Source organism: Astyanax mexicanus, chromosome 10 (genome assembly GCF_023375975.1).
Source record: "Astyanax mexicanus isolate ESR-SI-001 chromosome 10, AstMex3_surface, whole genome shotgun sequence".
Classification (NCBI taxonomy): domain Eukaryota; kingdom Metazoa; phylum Chordata; class Actinopteri; order Characiformes; family Acestrorhamphidae; genus Astyanax; species Astyanax mexicanus.
In genome coordinates, this window is record NC_064417.1 from 11,338,733 (window position 1) to 11,354,856 (window position 16,124).

General features: G+C 41.2%; 1 protein-coding gene and 1 long non-coding RNA gene across 3 annotated transcripts in view; both read right to left on the minus strand.

Moving 5' to 3' along the window:
• Nucleotides 1–16,124, minus strand: part of LOC125804701 (uncharacterized) — a 338,968-nt gene that overhangs the window by 74,843 nt on the left and 248,001 nt on the right. The window lies entirely within an intron of this gene.
• The window catches only part of LOC103043082 (ras-related protein Rab-21), a 35,555-nt gene continuing 21,859 nt past the window's right edge, over nucleotides 2,429–16,124 (minus strand). The window contains exons 3-8 of one of the 2 annotated variants that reach the window (XM_049483868.1): nucleotides 7,954–8,013; nucleotides 7,759–7,866; nucleotides 5,583–5,646; nucleotides 4,508–4,562; nucleotides 3,543–3,631; nucleotides 2,429–3,349 (exon numbers count right to left, since the gene is read on the minus strand). In XM_049483868.1, coding sequence (XP_049339825.1) covers nucleotides 3,174–3,349; nucleotides 3,543–3,631; nucleotides 4,508–4,562; nucleotides 5,583–5,646; nucleotides 7,759–7,866; nucleotides 7,954–8,013 — 552 coding nt within the window. In that variant the 3' untranslated portion in view covers nucleotides 2,429–3,173. The remainder of the gene's footprint in view (nucleotides 3,350–3,542; nucleotides 3,632–4,507; nucleotides 4,563–5,582; nucleotides 5,647–7,758; nucleotides 7,867–7,953; nucleotides 8,014–16,124) is intronic. The other variant, XM_049483869.1, reaches the window with a different exon arrangement.

The following is a 16,124-nucleotide window of genomic DNA, read 5'->3' on the forward strand; positions in this document are numbered from 1 at the left end:
ATCAAAATTACAACACAGGCGCAGCAAATAGAAAAACGCGCTGCAAAAAGAAAAACGCGCTGCAAATAGAACCACAACACAACGGAAGTGAGTCACAACACAACGGAATTTTCCCGGGGGACCTTAAAAGATACTGTACCAGCTAAGCTGCGTCTTCAGTAACGTCTCGGACTTCACTATGTGTACAAAGGACAATAAGTGGCAAACAAGGCGTTTTGTGAAGCAGAACTTTTAATAATATGCACACAACCATGGTAATCACAGGTAATAAACATAACTTACTTTTCAGAAGCTTGTTTGCCACTTATTGTCCTTTGTACACAGCTGGTACAGCATCTTTTAAGGTCCCCCGGGAAAATTCCGTTGTGTTGTGACTCACTTCCGTTGTGTTGTGGTTCTATTTGCAGCGCGTTTTTCTTTTTGCAGCGCGTTTTTCTATTTGCTGCGCCTGTGTTGTAATTTTGATGGATGTGTTTTGTGCTTTTGCAGCGCTTTTCAATTTGCACTGCGCTGGGCTTTCTCGGCCACCGTAGTCCTTTCTCTTGCACTAACAATTATATTCAAACATAATTTACATGTAAATTAACTTTATCATAATGCATGTTCTAATTGGAGTTAAAATCATCAGTCACATGATTGTCAATTGGTTATGCGAAACAAACATAACACTGCTGATTAAACATTATTAAACAATATGTTTCTTTAAGGAGCTTCATTAAATCCAGTAAACCAGTCATGTTTTTTTCTCAGGGCCTTTAGACCTTCTGGCCTGTCTAAGACTTTGTGGCGAGCCGAACAGCCATGCATAGTCTATCTCAGAAGAGGTTACTTCACATTCACTCAAATAGCCTCTTCCTTCTTCACCTGACGATTAACATTTACATTTAAGTTATTTAGCAGTAGCCGTTATCCAGAGCGACAGTGCTTCGTTGTTTACTTCAAAATATCCATAGCTAGTTTGTAGAGACTAGGATCAGTCCAGGGTCACTCGTCAAGCACAGTTGTCAACATGTTGGCCTTGCAACCTGCAACCTGCAGTTAAAGGAGCTCTCTTGAAGAAGCTCAATAATCAGTTTGGTACACTCTGGGGAAAAAAGATCGCAGTGATAATCTCAGGAATTTAAAAAGACCTGGACATCCACGGAAGTCAACAGTGGGGAATGCGAGCAGAATCCTGTCCATGGTGAAGAAAATCTCTTCACAACATCCACCCAAGAGAAGAGTACTCTCCAGAAGTAGGTGTATCAGAATTTATAATCAGTCTACTATAAAGAGAAAACTTCACGGGACTACAAAGATCTTTAATAGAAAAGATTATTACCAGATTAGAGTATACCAAAACCATCTAAAGAAGCCAGCCCAGTTCTGGTATATCATTCGTTGGACAGGTGAAACTAAGATCCTAGGATCTGAACCTGATTGGGCAGCACTTCACTTGCTTAAGACCCAAAAAAACAACATCAACTGAAGAAAGCTGCAGTAAAGACTTGGCAAAACATCATAAGGGAGGAAACCCAGTGTTTGATTATGTCAAAAAGAATAGTAAAATTAATTTGTCCAAATAATTTTGTACTCCTGAAATGATGAGGCATTGTAGAAAAATTAACTAAACTTTTCACTTTAAATCCAGTGTGGTGGCATGCAGAGCACAAATCATTAGGATTATGTCACTGCATAAGTATTACATAGTTTATTGGTGCAGAATGGGCTGGTGAAGATTTCCCGTTTTTGATATGTGGACAGTAGAGTGGACGCTGGAGTGTGGCATAGTGGTTGCTATAAAGTTGTTTAGCAAATGCTATGAGGAGGAACTGCATAGTGGTTGTTAAGTAGTTGCAATGGTATCATCATAGATGTTTGGATTCTCTTGTGGTGTCACCAGGGCTTACAATTGCTGTAATAATGCTAGTTGGTTGCTAATTAAATGGTTGATAGAATGCTTAGTGTTTGTTGGGCAGTTTATATGGTATACCAGGTGGTTGCTAAATAGACTCTATAGTGTGGTTGCTATGGTATCCCTGGTGTTTTCTTGATGGGGTGTTGGTTGGTGGTTGCTAAGTTGCTTGATGATCGCTTGGCCCTACAGTATCTTCCAGAGTTGGTCAATGGTTGCTATGGAATTGCTTAGATATTGCTAGGTGCTTGCTGTAGTGCTGTTAAGTAGTTGCCAATTGGTTACTATGATATTGCTTATTTGGTGCTATAATGTTGGTAGGTGGTTGCTAGTCAGTTCATTGCTAAGGTGTCTTAGGTGGTTGCTTGGGTACTGACAAATGCTTGGTTTTGGTATTGCTTTCATCTTTAAAAGAAGCAAATTTTGCACCCCATTAATTCCTATGCGAAAACCAGTTGCTATGGCAACTGTGTGCAACCAATCAGAAATCCTGTATGTTTGAATGTATTATATTAATGAAAGCAGTTATGTAGGTTTTGTAGCAGAAAGTATTTTATTAAAGTATGTAGCTCAAAGTAAAACTGACTTTAATAACATGGCACTTTATTCTAAAAACATTGTTGTTAGCATACTAAAGTGCACCTTAATAACACTGAAAATTAAACATTTGTAAAATATTAATGATGCTATTAAAGAACTGAAGTGAAAATACATTTATATGTGTTTACTTCTATAAAACATAATAGTTTGTAGAGAAATTCCGGAAATACTCTCAGATCCTTCACATACACACACACGCACACACACACACACACTATTTCAATACTGCTGGTGGGGTTTCAGGGGTCTTTCCTTTCAGTAACAATAATTAAAAAAAACACTCATGCAATGCAGTAAATGTTTAGCTATGTCTTCCCTTCTTGTGAAAATTCATCAATTTTGCTGGTTCTAGACACCCTGATGTCTAGAACACCAACTGATGTGTAAGCCCCTGGACTAACAGACACTGAATGACATACACTGACATTGGCACCCCTGGATTGGACACACAAGAGAATGATGTGGACACCTTTAGACTGATGTTGAGAATTCTAGGATACACCTGGACTGATATGATGTTGACACCGCCAATCTGACATTGACACTTCTGGACTAATGTGGACATACCTAGTTTTGGCCATATTGGCAAAAGATCAGAAACAGAAACACACAAACACACACACACACACACATCTGGTGTTAGTGTCGGTATTAGTGTCTGTAACAGGGGCCAATGCAGTTATGCAGAGAAGCAGCAGGATCCTCTGGGTGCCGTGGTTTCCTCTTGTTCACTGTCCACTATCTGCAGGCTGTGGTGGTGGGAGTGGCCTGAGTACGGTAAGTTATTGGCTCTGGAACGCTCCTCTAGCACCACTGCGTCCATCATACCTGCAGAGCAATCAGAGAACAAGGCCACTGAAGGCTGACAATGAAGATATTTCAGGAGCAGATTTAAACACAAATCTGTGTGTGCGTGTGTTTGTGTCTGTTGCATGTGTGTCTATGTGCGTGAGCTGTGCATGTGTCTGTATGCTGTGCATGTGTGTGTGTGTCTGTGTGCTGTGCATGTGTCTGTGTGTCTTTGTGTAGGATGATAAAGGAGATTTACGTTTGCAGAGGCTGAGGAAGAGCTGGTCTATTCCTGTGTTAAGTTTAGCAGAGGTCTGATGGTGCTGAGCCCCAACTGCTTCAGCATACCTACACGCACGCACGCACGCACACAGAGATAATAAAAGTCAACATGTGTGTTTTCTATCCTGGTTCTGGTGCCTCCTGCCCTGTTCATTTGAGATGTTTTTTGTCGTGTAAACCCTTAGAAGCAAGTGTATATAGGAGCTAGCCTGTTCTGTCACCACTTTTATAAGGATTTTGAATTTAATGCAAACACCAACTGGTAGCCAGTGAGTGGAGCTTGAAGAGTAGGGGGGTGATATTTATTTCAAGAAAACACATTCATTATTAATTTAGAGAGTTATTTCATGCCTTTTGCGTGTTTCAAGCTGCACAAGGCATGTTTTTGAGCTCTTAAATACCAAAGACACACCGACGCCCTAAATCCAGCTGCTCAGTGCGCAATGGACATCTTGCCTATAGCTCGCTAAAATAGGGCCCATAGTATGTACAGGTTTCCAGACACCTTTGTCAGGGAGTGTGAGAGGGAGCCGATGCTAATGGTAAAGTTGTGTTGAATAGATTGTTTTTCTGAAGAACCAGTAGTTCACTCTTGTTTCATCATCGCATTATTATTAACATCACCACCATTACATCTGTATCAGTATACCTGAACATATCTGACATATGTAATGGTACAATAACTCTTAATCAATAATTTAGTCTGGGTTCCTCCCACAGTTGAGGGAGTTTTTCTTTTCACTATTGTTTTGTCTTGCTCACTGGGGTTTTAAATAAGAAACTGTAAAATGTCTTACTTTCAACATGTTGTGCTCTATGTTCTATTGTAAATACATAAGGGTCTATATGATTTGCAAATCATTGCAATATGTATTACACATTGTCTATTTTTTTTAATTGGAGTTACTGAGTGACATGTTTCTGATTAAGTAGAAATGATACCTTTCGGCCTCTTCAGCTGAAACATTTCTGTCTTTGTCCAGATCTGTTTTGTTGCCTATAAAGAAAAACAAGTAGAGTTGAGTAAAAGGCATTAAGTTTGTACACCAAAAAGTTAATGTGTTTGGTATATTGTTGAAATTTCCAGGTACTGATGGTTGCACACTGCAGTGTACTGAACTGTACTGACTAAAGGCAAATAAGTGATCCAAAAAGGTATTTTTTTACTGCAAACAAACCGGACCAGCTGATTCAAACAGAGACCACCTTTTTTAATCAGATTGAATTGTGGTCCACACCTCATGCCTGCTATTTTGGTTCAGACCAAAATTTTAAATTTGAAATCTCAGGCAAAGCATGGTAGATGTGAAATAGAGCTTACATTGGACCCAAAAAATCCCAGCCCAAGCCTGTGTACATTCTGCCCATACCCGACCCGCACCGCCCCTTAAACTGTCATTATGATCCTGAGCCAGATTTAAACCCATCTTTTTTTAGTAAGTAGAGCATTAAAACTGAGCTTTTTAAATTAATAACATTTTCAGGCTGTTTGAATAAGCGAAATCTGTTCAGAATGATGTTAATTAACACTGCAACACTAAAGAAACATAGACCTATTATTTAAGAATTTTTTTTATTAAGAAGTGATCTCCCCATCTACTCTAATTAACAATGTTTAAGAATATAAAACATTTTCTGAACCAACAATCTTTTACATTTTTTATAAGTATACAGCCTAAGTGCAAAACACAAAAACAACAATAAGGAATGCTAGGAGCATGCTAAATTAACACACTTTACGAAGCTCTACTTTCAACATCTAACTTGAAGTAGCTTCATTGTCTGACTTTCCTTTACATTGAGCCAAAGTTTGCTAACCTGATGTAAATTTTCCCCTCCTGAAGGCTCCATTTTGTTGGCCTAGCTACACACAGCACTGCAGGTCAAGTGCGTAATGCAGACAAGTGGAGGAGATCAAGATCTAATGTGAAAGCATCCTCAATTAGTCCAATATTATTACTGCAGATTACACTACACTGATCTCTGACACTGTCTGCACTGGTGCTGTAATACCTACCCACTATACACAGGCACACTTCATTACCCAGAATTCTCCTCAATTCCTTCACCCACAGTTTTACCTGCAGACAGAAAACAATTGTTAATCAATAATTCTTAGTGGACACTGAATAATTCTTAAAAATAAATGCAGAATAATTAATTAATTTTAGCAATTGCATAAATCATGGTGGGTTCTGAGTAATTCACAGTATATATTAAATTAATAGTTGTATTAAAAATGTATAGGCTACATTCACATTACCAGGTTAAAGTGACTCAAATCATTTGCTCAATGTGGCTCAGATCTGGTTTTTTTCATGGTTGTGTGAACATGCCAAATCTGATTTTTTTCTAATCAGATTTGAATCAGTTTTATACAGTGAGGAAAATAAGTATTTAAACACCTTGCGAGTTTGCTAGTTCTCTCCAAATCATGGCAAGGTCTAAAATTTTCATTTTAGGTGCATGTCCACTTTGAGAGACATAATCTAAAAAAAAAACGCATATCACAATGTATGATTTTTTAAATGTTAATATTTGGTACAGTAGCCTTTGTTTGTAATTACAGAGGTCAAACATTTCCTGTAGTTTTCCACTAGGTTTGCACACACTGCAGCAGCAAAGCAGTTCACATACTTTTCCTCCCCTCACTGTGAATTTTAACATGTTGTGTTCAATAAAACCATGCAAACATATAATTGTTTGTGTGCTATTAGTTTAAGCAGACTGTGTGTGTCTATTGTTGTGACTTAACACAGTAACCAACAAATAAAGTATAAAGAAATCATACATTGTGATTTCTGGATATTTTTTTAGATTATGTCTCTCGCAGTGGACAGGCACCTAAAATGAACATTTCAGAACTCTCCATGATTTCTAAGTGGGAGAACTTGCAAAGTCGCAGGGTGTTCAAATACTTATTTTCCTCACTGTATGTGATCCTAAATCGGATACGTATCCGATCCATGGACATGCGACATGAATGTTAACAGTCTATTAGGAAATTTTGCTACGTGCTTCTCTCTCGTACCCACACATCTCTTGGTGCAGCTGTGCAGATATAAATGCAAAAACAGCAAAAGCAAGCCTGTACTTCAGACCAGCACCAGCAAAAGATGCTCCACATATGAGCTGCTAACTCATCCATTATAAAGCTACAACTCTCAAATATAAGTTTTTTGGTATTGGTGAAAAGGCGACATTTATACTATATCAATGTGTGCATGTGAGGCACTTCAGGGACAGATTTGTTCACATTACACACAGATACAGGTCACTTACGTTTGTGATGTAAACCCAGTGGCGCAAAAAGGGGGTATGCAGCGTATGCGACGCATAGGGGCGCTGCACTAGAGGGGGTGCCAAATCGATGCCGGAAAATTATTTCTAGTCGGTATTTTCTGTAAGAGCTGTTTGTTCATGTATAATAATACACAGGGGCGTCACCTGGCATGGGCTTTCAGTAGCCCCGAATCGTTTCGCTCAGCTCAGCTGTATTAGTGAGGAAACAGGCTGTGAATGGAACATCTCTTAACGCGAATCACAGAGCCAGTTCACGGATAAAGTTCCGCCTTTCAGGAGAAACAGCCAATCAGCTTGCTGGTTTTGCAGAGCGCTGTGGGTTAGTAGGGAAGCTCCGCCCCAGCCCCCACACCGCCTCTCTGAGGAGGATTTTTGAGGGGTTTTGAGGTCTTGCACTGGATATTAGCGCTGATGTTAAAACATGTCTGAAAATAAGGCGATCTATCTAAAAGAAAGGTAACTGAATTAACCATGTAAACTGTGATGATATGTTTCTGATAGCTGGTTAAAAAAAACGTCTCTGAATCAAAACACACAGATCAAGGTTTAGAATGTACCTGAGCACCCAATAACTATTTCATTTTCAAATGAATACTGTGTTTTTATTGATTTAGGATTGCAGGATTACTGTAAGCTATATTTAACAAAAATGTTTTTAGCTAACCAGTTAGGGGTTGGGGCGCCGATAGTCTGTTTGCATACACCTCAAAAAGTATGTAGTTGCACCCCTGTGTGAACCGACAAGATAAAAAATGATCTGAGCAAAAAAATCGGATTTAAGAAATGTATCTTGTAATGTGAATGTAGCCATAGTAAATGCTGATTGACAGGATAGTGTGTTGTCTGATTTATGAGTGTGCACGTAAATGCAGATATGCGTTTGTGTTCACCTTCTGAAAGGAGTCTGAGTCCGTGATGTCGTACAACAGAACAGCTCCGTTAGACTCTCGGTAGTAAATCGGACCAAGAGCATGAAACCTCTCCTGCCCGGCCGTGTCCTGAAGCACATGACCCGGACTTAGACTGAACTCATTAAACTATGATCTAATTACAGGAGGAGTGTAGAGCTGTGATTATAAACTCACCCAGATAGAGAGATTCACTCTGTTCCCTGCAATGTTCAACTTCTTATTAAAGAACGAGGCCTAAAATTACATTAAAACATCAGATTAGTTGACACAGCACCTTCATTAACACAACAAATCATTACTGCATTACTGCAGGACAGTCCTGTAACCTGCTCCTCACAGTCCATTAACACAGGAACAAATCATTACTGCAGGACAGTCCTGTAACCTGCTCCTCACAGACCATTAACACAGGAACAAATCATTACTACAGGACAGTCCTGTAACCTTCCCCTCACAGACCAGCAATACAGAAACAAATCATTACTACAGAACAGTCCTGTAACCTGCTCCTTACAGACCATTAACACAGGAACAAATCATTACTGCAGAACAGTCCTGTAACCTGCTCCTTACAGACCATTAACACAGGGACAAATCATTACTGCAGGACAGTCCTGTAAACTGCTCCTCACAGAACATTAACACAGGAACAAACCATTACTACAGAACAGTCCTGTAACCTGCCCCTCACAGACTATCAATACAGAAACACATTATTACTGCAGGACAGTCCTGTAACCTGCTCCTCACAGACCATCAACACAGGAACAAATCATTATTACAGAACAGTCTTGTAACCTTCTCCTCACAGACCATTAACACAGGAAAAAATCATTACTGCAGGACAGTCCTGTAACCTGCTCCTTACAGACCATTAAAAAAGGAACAAATCATTACTGCAGGACAGTCCTGTAACCTGCTCCTTACAGACCATCAATATAGAAACAAATCATTACTACAGAACAGTCCTGTAACCTGCTCCTCTCAGATGATTTACATAGGAACAATTAATATCTGCAGGACAGTCCTGTTACCTGCTCCTCACAGACCATCAACACTGGAACAAATCATTACTGCAGGACAGTCCTGTAACCTTCTCCTCACAGACCATTAACACAGGAAAAAATCATTACTGCAGGACAGTCCTGTAACCTGCTCCTTACAGACCATTAACACTGGAACAAATCATAACTGCAGGACAGTCCTGTAACTTGCTCCTCACAGACCATCAACACTGGAACAAATCATTACTGCAGGACAGTCCTGTAACCTGCTCCTTACAGACCATTAACACTGGAACAAATCATTACTGCAGGACAGTCCTGTAACTTGCTCCTCACAGATCATCAACACTGGAACAAATCATTACTGCAGGACAGTCCTGTAACCTGCTCCTCACAGACCATCAACACTGGAACAAATCATTACTGCAGGACAGTCCTGTAATCTGCTCCTCACAGACCATCAACACTGTAATAAATCATTACTGCAGAACAGTCCTGTAACCTGCTCCTCACAGACCATCAACACTGGAACAAATCATTACTACAGGACAGTTCTGTAACCTTCTCCTCACAGGCCATTAACACAGGAAAAAATAATTACTGCAGGACAGTCCTGTAAACTGCTCCTTACAGACCATCAACACTGTAATAAATCATTACTGCAGAACAGTCCTGTAACCTGCTCCTCACAGACCATCAACACTGGAACAAATAATTACTACAGGACAGTTCTGTAACCTTTTCCTCACAGGCCATTAACACAGGAAAAAATAATTACTGCAGGACAGTCCTGTAACCTGCTCCTTACAGACCATTAACACTGGAACAAATCATTACTGCAGGACAGTCCTGTAATCTGCTCCTCACAGACCATCAACACTGTAATAAATCATTACTGCAGAACAGTTCTGTAACCTTCTCCTCACAGGCCATTAACACAGGAAAAAATAATTACTGCAGGACAGTCCTGTAACCTGCTCCTTACAGACCAGTAACACTGGAACAAATCATTACTGCAGGACAGTCCTGTAACCTTCTCCTCACAGTCCATTAACACAGGAAAAAATAATTACTGCAGGACAGTCCTGTAACCTGCTCCTTACAGACCATTAACACTGGAACAAATAATTACTGCAGGACAGTCCTGTAACTTGCTCCTCACAGACCATCAACACTGGAACAAATCATTACTGCAGGACAGTGCTGTAACCTACTCCTCACAGACCATCAACACTGGAACAAATCATTACTGCAGGACAGTCCTGTAACCTGCTCCTCACAGACCATCAACACTGTAACAAATCATTACTACAGAACAGTCCTGTAACCTACTCCTTACAGAACATCAACACTGTAACAAATCATTACTGCAGAACAGTCCTGTAACCTGCTCCTTACAGACCATTAACACAGGAACAAATCATTACTGCAGGACAGTCCTGTGAACTGCTCCTCACAGACCATCAACACTGTAACAAATCATTACTGCAGAACAGTCCTGTAACCTGCTCCTTACAGACCATCAACACTGGAACAAATCATTACTGCAGGACAGTCCTGTAACCTGCTCCTCACAGACCATCAACACTGTAACAAATCATTACTACAGAACAGTCCTGTAACCTGCTCCTTACATACCATCAACACTGTAACAAATCATTACTGCAGGACAGTCCTGTAATCTGCTCCTCACAGACCATCAACACTGTAATAAATCATTATTGCAGAACAGTCCTGTAACCTGCTCCTCACAGACCATCAACACTGGAACAAATCATTACTACAGGACAGTTCTGTAACCTTCTCCTCACAGGCCATTAACACAGGAAAAAATAATTACTGCAGGACAGTCCTGTAACCTGCTCCTTACAGACCATTAACACTGGAACAAATCATTACTGCAGGACAGTCATGTAACCTTCTCCTCACAGACCATTAACACAGGAAAAAATAATTACTGCAGGACAGTCCTATAACCTGCTCCTTACAGACCATTAACACTGGAACAAATCATTACTGCAGGACAGTCCTGTAACTTGCTCCTCACAGACCACCAACACTGGAACAAATCATTACTGCAGGACAGTCCTGTAACCTGCTCCTCACAGACCATCAACACTGGAACAAATCATTACTGCAGAACAGTCCTGTAACCTGCTCCTTACAGACCATTAACACAGGAACAAATCATTACTGCAGCACAGTCCTGTAACCTGCTCCTTACAGACCATCAACACTGTAACAAATCATTACTGCAGAACAGTCCTGTAACCTGCTCCTTACAGACCATTAACACAGGGACAAATCATTACTGCAGGACAGTCCTGTAAACTGCTCCTCACAGAACATTAACACAGGAACAAACCATTACTACAGAACAGTCCTGTAACCTGCCCCTCACAGACTATCAATACAGAAACACATTATTACTGCAGGACAGTCCTGTAACCTGCTCCTCACAGACCATCAACACAGGAACAAATCATTATTACAGAACAGTCTTGTAACCTTCTCCTCACAGACCATTAACACAGGAAAAAATCATTACTGCAGGACAGTCCTGTAACCTGCTCCTTACAGACCATTAACACGGGAACAAATCATTACTAAAGGACAGTGTTGTAACCTGCCCCTCACAGACCATCAATATAGAAACAAATCATTACTACAGAACAGTCCTGTAACCTGCTCCTCTCAGATGATTTACATAGGAACAATTAATATCTGCAGGACAGTCCTGTTACCTGCTCCTCACAGACCATCAACACAGGAACAAATCATTACTACAGAACAGTCTTGTAACCTTCTCCTCACAGACCATTAACACAGGACCAAATCATTAATGCATGACAGTCCTGTAACATGCTCCTTACAGACCATCAACACTGGAACAAATCATTACTGCAGGACAGTCCTGTAACCTGCCCTTCACAGGCCATCAATACAGAAACAAATCATTACTGCAGGACAGTTCTGTAACCTGCTCCTCACAGACCATCAACACAGAAACAAATCATTACTGCAGGACAGTCCTGTAACCTGCTCCTCACAGACCATCAACACTGGAACAAATCATTACTACAGGACAGTCCTGTAACCTGCTCCTCACAGACCATCAACACTGGAACAAATCATTACTACAGGACAGTTCTGTAACCTTCTCCTCACAGGCCATTAACACAGGAAAAAATAATTACTGCAGGACAGTCCTGTAACCTGCTCCTTACAGACCATTAACACTGGAACAAATCATTACTGCAGGACAGTCCTGTAACCTTCTCCTCACAGACCATTAACACAGGAAAAAAATCATTACTGCAGGACAGTCCTGTAACCTGCTCCTTACAGACCATTAACACTGGAACAAATCATAACTGCAGGACAGTCCTGTAACTTGCTCCTCACAGACCATCAACACTGGAACAAATCATTACTGCAGGACAGTCCTGTAACCTGCTCCTTACAGACCATTAACACTGGAACAAATCATTACTGCAGGACAGTCCTGTAACTTGCTCCTCACAGATCATCAACACTGGAACAAATCATTACTGCAGGACAGTCCTGTAACCTGCTCCTCACAGACCATCAACACTGGAACAAATCATTACTGCAGGACAGTCCTGTAATCTGCTCCTCACAGACCATCAACACTGTAATAAATCATTATTGCAGAACAGTCCTGTAACCTGCTCCTCACAGACCATCAACACTGGAACAAATCATTACTACAGGACAGTTCTGTAACCTTCTCCTCACAGGCCATTAACACAGGAAAAAATAATTACTGCAGGACAGTCCTGTAACCTGCTCCTTACAGACCATTAACACTGGAACAAATCATTACTGCAGGACAGTCATGTAACCTTCTCCTCACAGACCATTAACACAGGAAAAAATAATTACTGCAGGACAGTCCTATAACCTGCTCCTTACAGACCATTAACACTGGAACAAATCATTACTGCAGGACAGTCCTGTAACTTGCTCCTCACAGACCACCAACACTGGAACAAATCATTACTGCAGGACAGTCCTGTAACCTGCTCCTCACAGACCATCAACACTGGAACAAATCATTACTGCAGAACAGTCCTGTAACCTGCTCCTTACAGACCATTAACACAGGAACAAATCATTACTGCAGCACAGTCCTGTAACCTGCTCCTTACAGACCATCAACACTGTAACAAATCATTACTGCAGAACAGTCCTGTAACCTGCTCCTTACAGACCATTAACACAGGGACAAATCATTACTGCAGGACAGTCCTGTAAACTGCTCCTCACAGAACATTAACACAGGAACAAACCATTACTACAGAACAGTCCTGTAACCTGCCCCTCACAGACTATCAATACAGAAACACATTATTACTGCAGGACAGTCCTGTAACCAGCTCCTCACAGACCATCAACACAGGAACAAATCATTATTACAGAACAGTCTTGTAACCTTCTCCTCACAGACCATTAACACAGGAAAAAATCATTACTGCAGGACAGTCCTGTAACCTGCTCCTTACAGACCATTAACACGGGAACAAATCATTACTAAAGGACAGTGTTGTAACCTGCCCCTCACAGACCATCAATATAGAAACAAATCATTACTACAGAACAGTCCTGTAACCTGCTCCTCTCAGATGATTTACATAGGAACAATTAATATCTGCAGGACAGTCCTGTTACCTGCTCCTCACAGACCATCAACACAGGAACAAATCATTACTACAGAACAGTCTTGTAACCTTCTCCTCACAGACCATTAACACAGGACCAAATCATTAATGCATGACAGTCCTGTAACATGCTCCTTACAGACCATCAACACTGGAACAAATCATTACTGCAGGACAGTCCTGTAACCTGCCCTTCACAGGCCATCAATACAGAAACAAATCATTACTGCAGGACAGTTCTGTAACCTGCTCCTCACAGACCATCAACACAGAAACAAATCATTACTGCAGGACAGTCCTGTAACCTGCTCCTCACAGACCATCAACACTGGAACAAATCATTACTACAGGACAGTCCTGTAACCTGCTCCTCACAGACCATCAACACTGGAACAAATCATTACTACAGGACAGTTCTGTAACCTTCTCCTCACAGGCCATTAACACAGGAAAAAATAATTACTGCAGGACAGTCCTGTAACCTGCTCCTTACAGACCATTAACACTGGAACAAATCATTACTGCAGGACAGTCCTGTAACCTTCTCCTCACAGACCATTAACACAGGAAAAAAATCATTACTGCAGGACAGTCCTGTAACCTGCTCCTTACAGACCATTAACACTGGAACAAATCATAACTGCAGGACAGTCCTGTAACTTGCTCCTCACAGACCATCAACACTGGAACAAATCATTACTGCAGGACAGTCCTGTAACCTGCTCCTTACAGACCATTAACACTGGAACAAATCATTACTGCAGGACAGTCCTGTAACTTGCTCCTCACAGATCATCAACACTGGAACAAATCATTACTGCAGGACAGTCCTGTAACCTGCTCCTCACAGACCATCAACACTGGAACAAATCATTACTGCAGGACAGTCCTGTAATCTGCTCCTCACAGACCATCAACACTGTAATAAATCATTACTGCAGAACAGTCCTGTAACCTGCTCCTCACAGACCATCAACACTGGAACAAATCATTACTACAGGACAGTTCTGTAACCTTCTCCTCACAGGCCATTAACACAGGAAAAAATAATTACTGCAGGACAGTCCTGTAACCTGCTCCTTACAGACCATCAACACTGTAATAAATCATTACTGCAGAACAGTCCTGTAACCTGCTCCTCACAGACCATCAACACTGGAACAAATAATTACTACAGGACAGTTCTGTAACCTTCTCCTCACAGGCCATTAACACAGGAAAAAATAATTACTGCAGGACAGTCCTGTAACCTGCTCCTTACAGACCATTAACACAGGAACAAATCATTACTGCAGGACAGTCCTGTGAACTGCTCCTCACAGACCAGCAATACAGAAACAAATCATTACTGCAGAACAGTCCTGTAACCTGCTCCTTACAGACCATTAACACAGGAACAAATCATTACTGCAGAACAGTCCTGTAACCTGCTCCTTACAGACCATTAACACAGGAACAAATCATTACTGCAGAACAGTCCTGTAACCTGCTCCTTACAGACCATCAACACTGTAACAAATCATTACTGCAGAACAGTCCTGTAACCTGCTCCTTACAGACCATTAACACAGGAACAAATCATTACTGCAGGACAGTCCTGTGAACTGCTCCTCACAGACCAGCAATACAGAAACAAATCATTACTGCAGAACAGTCCTGTAACCTGCTCCTTACAGACCATTAACACAGGAACAAATCATTACTGCAGAACAGTCCTGTAACCTGCTCCTTACAGACCATCAATACAGAAACAAATCATTACTGCAGGACAGTCCTGTAACCTGCCCTTAACAGGCCATCAATACAGAAACAAATCATTACTGCAGGACAGTTCTGTAACCTGCTCCTCACAGACCATCAACACAGCAACAAATCATTACTGCAGGACAGTCCTGTAACCTGCTCCTCACAGACCATCAACACTGGAACAAATCATTACTACAGGACAGTCCTGTAACCTGCTCCTCACAGACCATCAACACTGGAACAAATCATTACTACAGGACAGTTCTGTAACCTTCTCCTCACAGGCCATTAACACAGGAAAAAATCATTACTGCAGGACAGTCCTGTAACCTGCTCCTCACAGACCATCAACACTGGAACAAACCATTACTACAGGACAGTCCTGTAACCTGCTCCTCACAGACCATCAACACTGGAACAAATCATTACTACAGGACAGTTCTGTAACCTTCTCCTCACAGGCCATTAACACAGGAAAAAATAATTACTTCAGGACAGTCCTGTAACCTGCTCCTTGCAGACCATTAACACTGGAACAAATCATTACTGCAGGACAGTCCTGTAAGCTTCTCCTCACAGACCATTAACACAGGAAAAAATCATTACTGCAGGACAGTCCTGTAACCTGCTCCTCACAGACCATCAACACTGGAACAAATCATTACTACAGGACAGTCCTGTAACCTGCTCCTCACAGACCATCAACACTGGAACAAATCATTACTACAGGACAGTTCTGTAACCTTCTCCTCACAGGCCATTAACACAGGAAAAAATAATTACTGCAGGACAGTCCTGTAACCTGCTCCTTACAGACCATTACCACTGGAACAAATCATTACTGCAGGACAGTCCTGTAACTTGCTCCTCACAGACCATCAACACTGGAACAAATCATTACTGCAGGACAGTC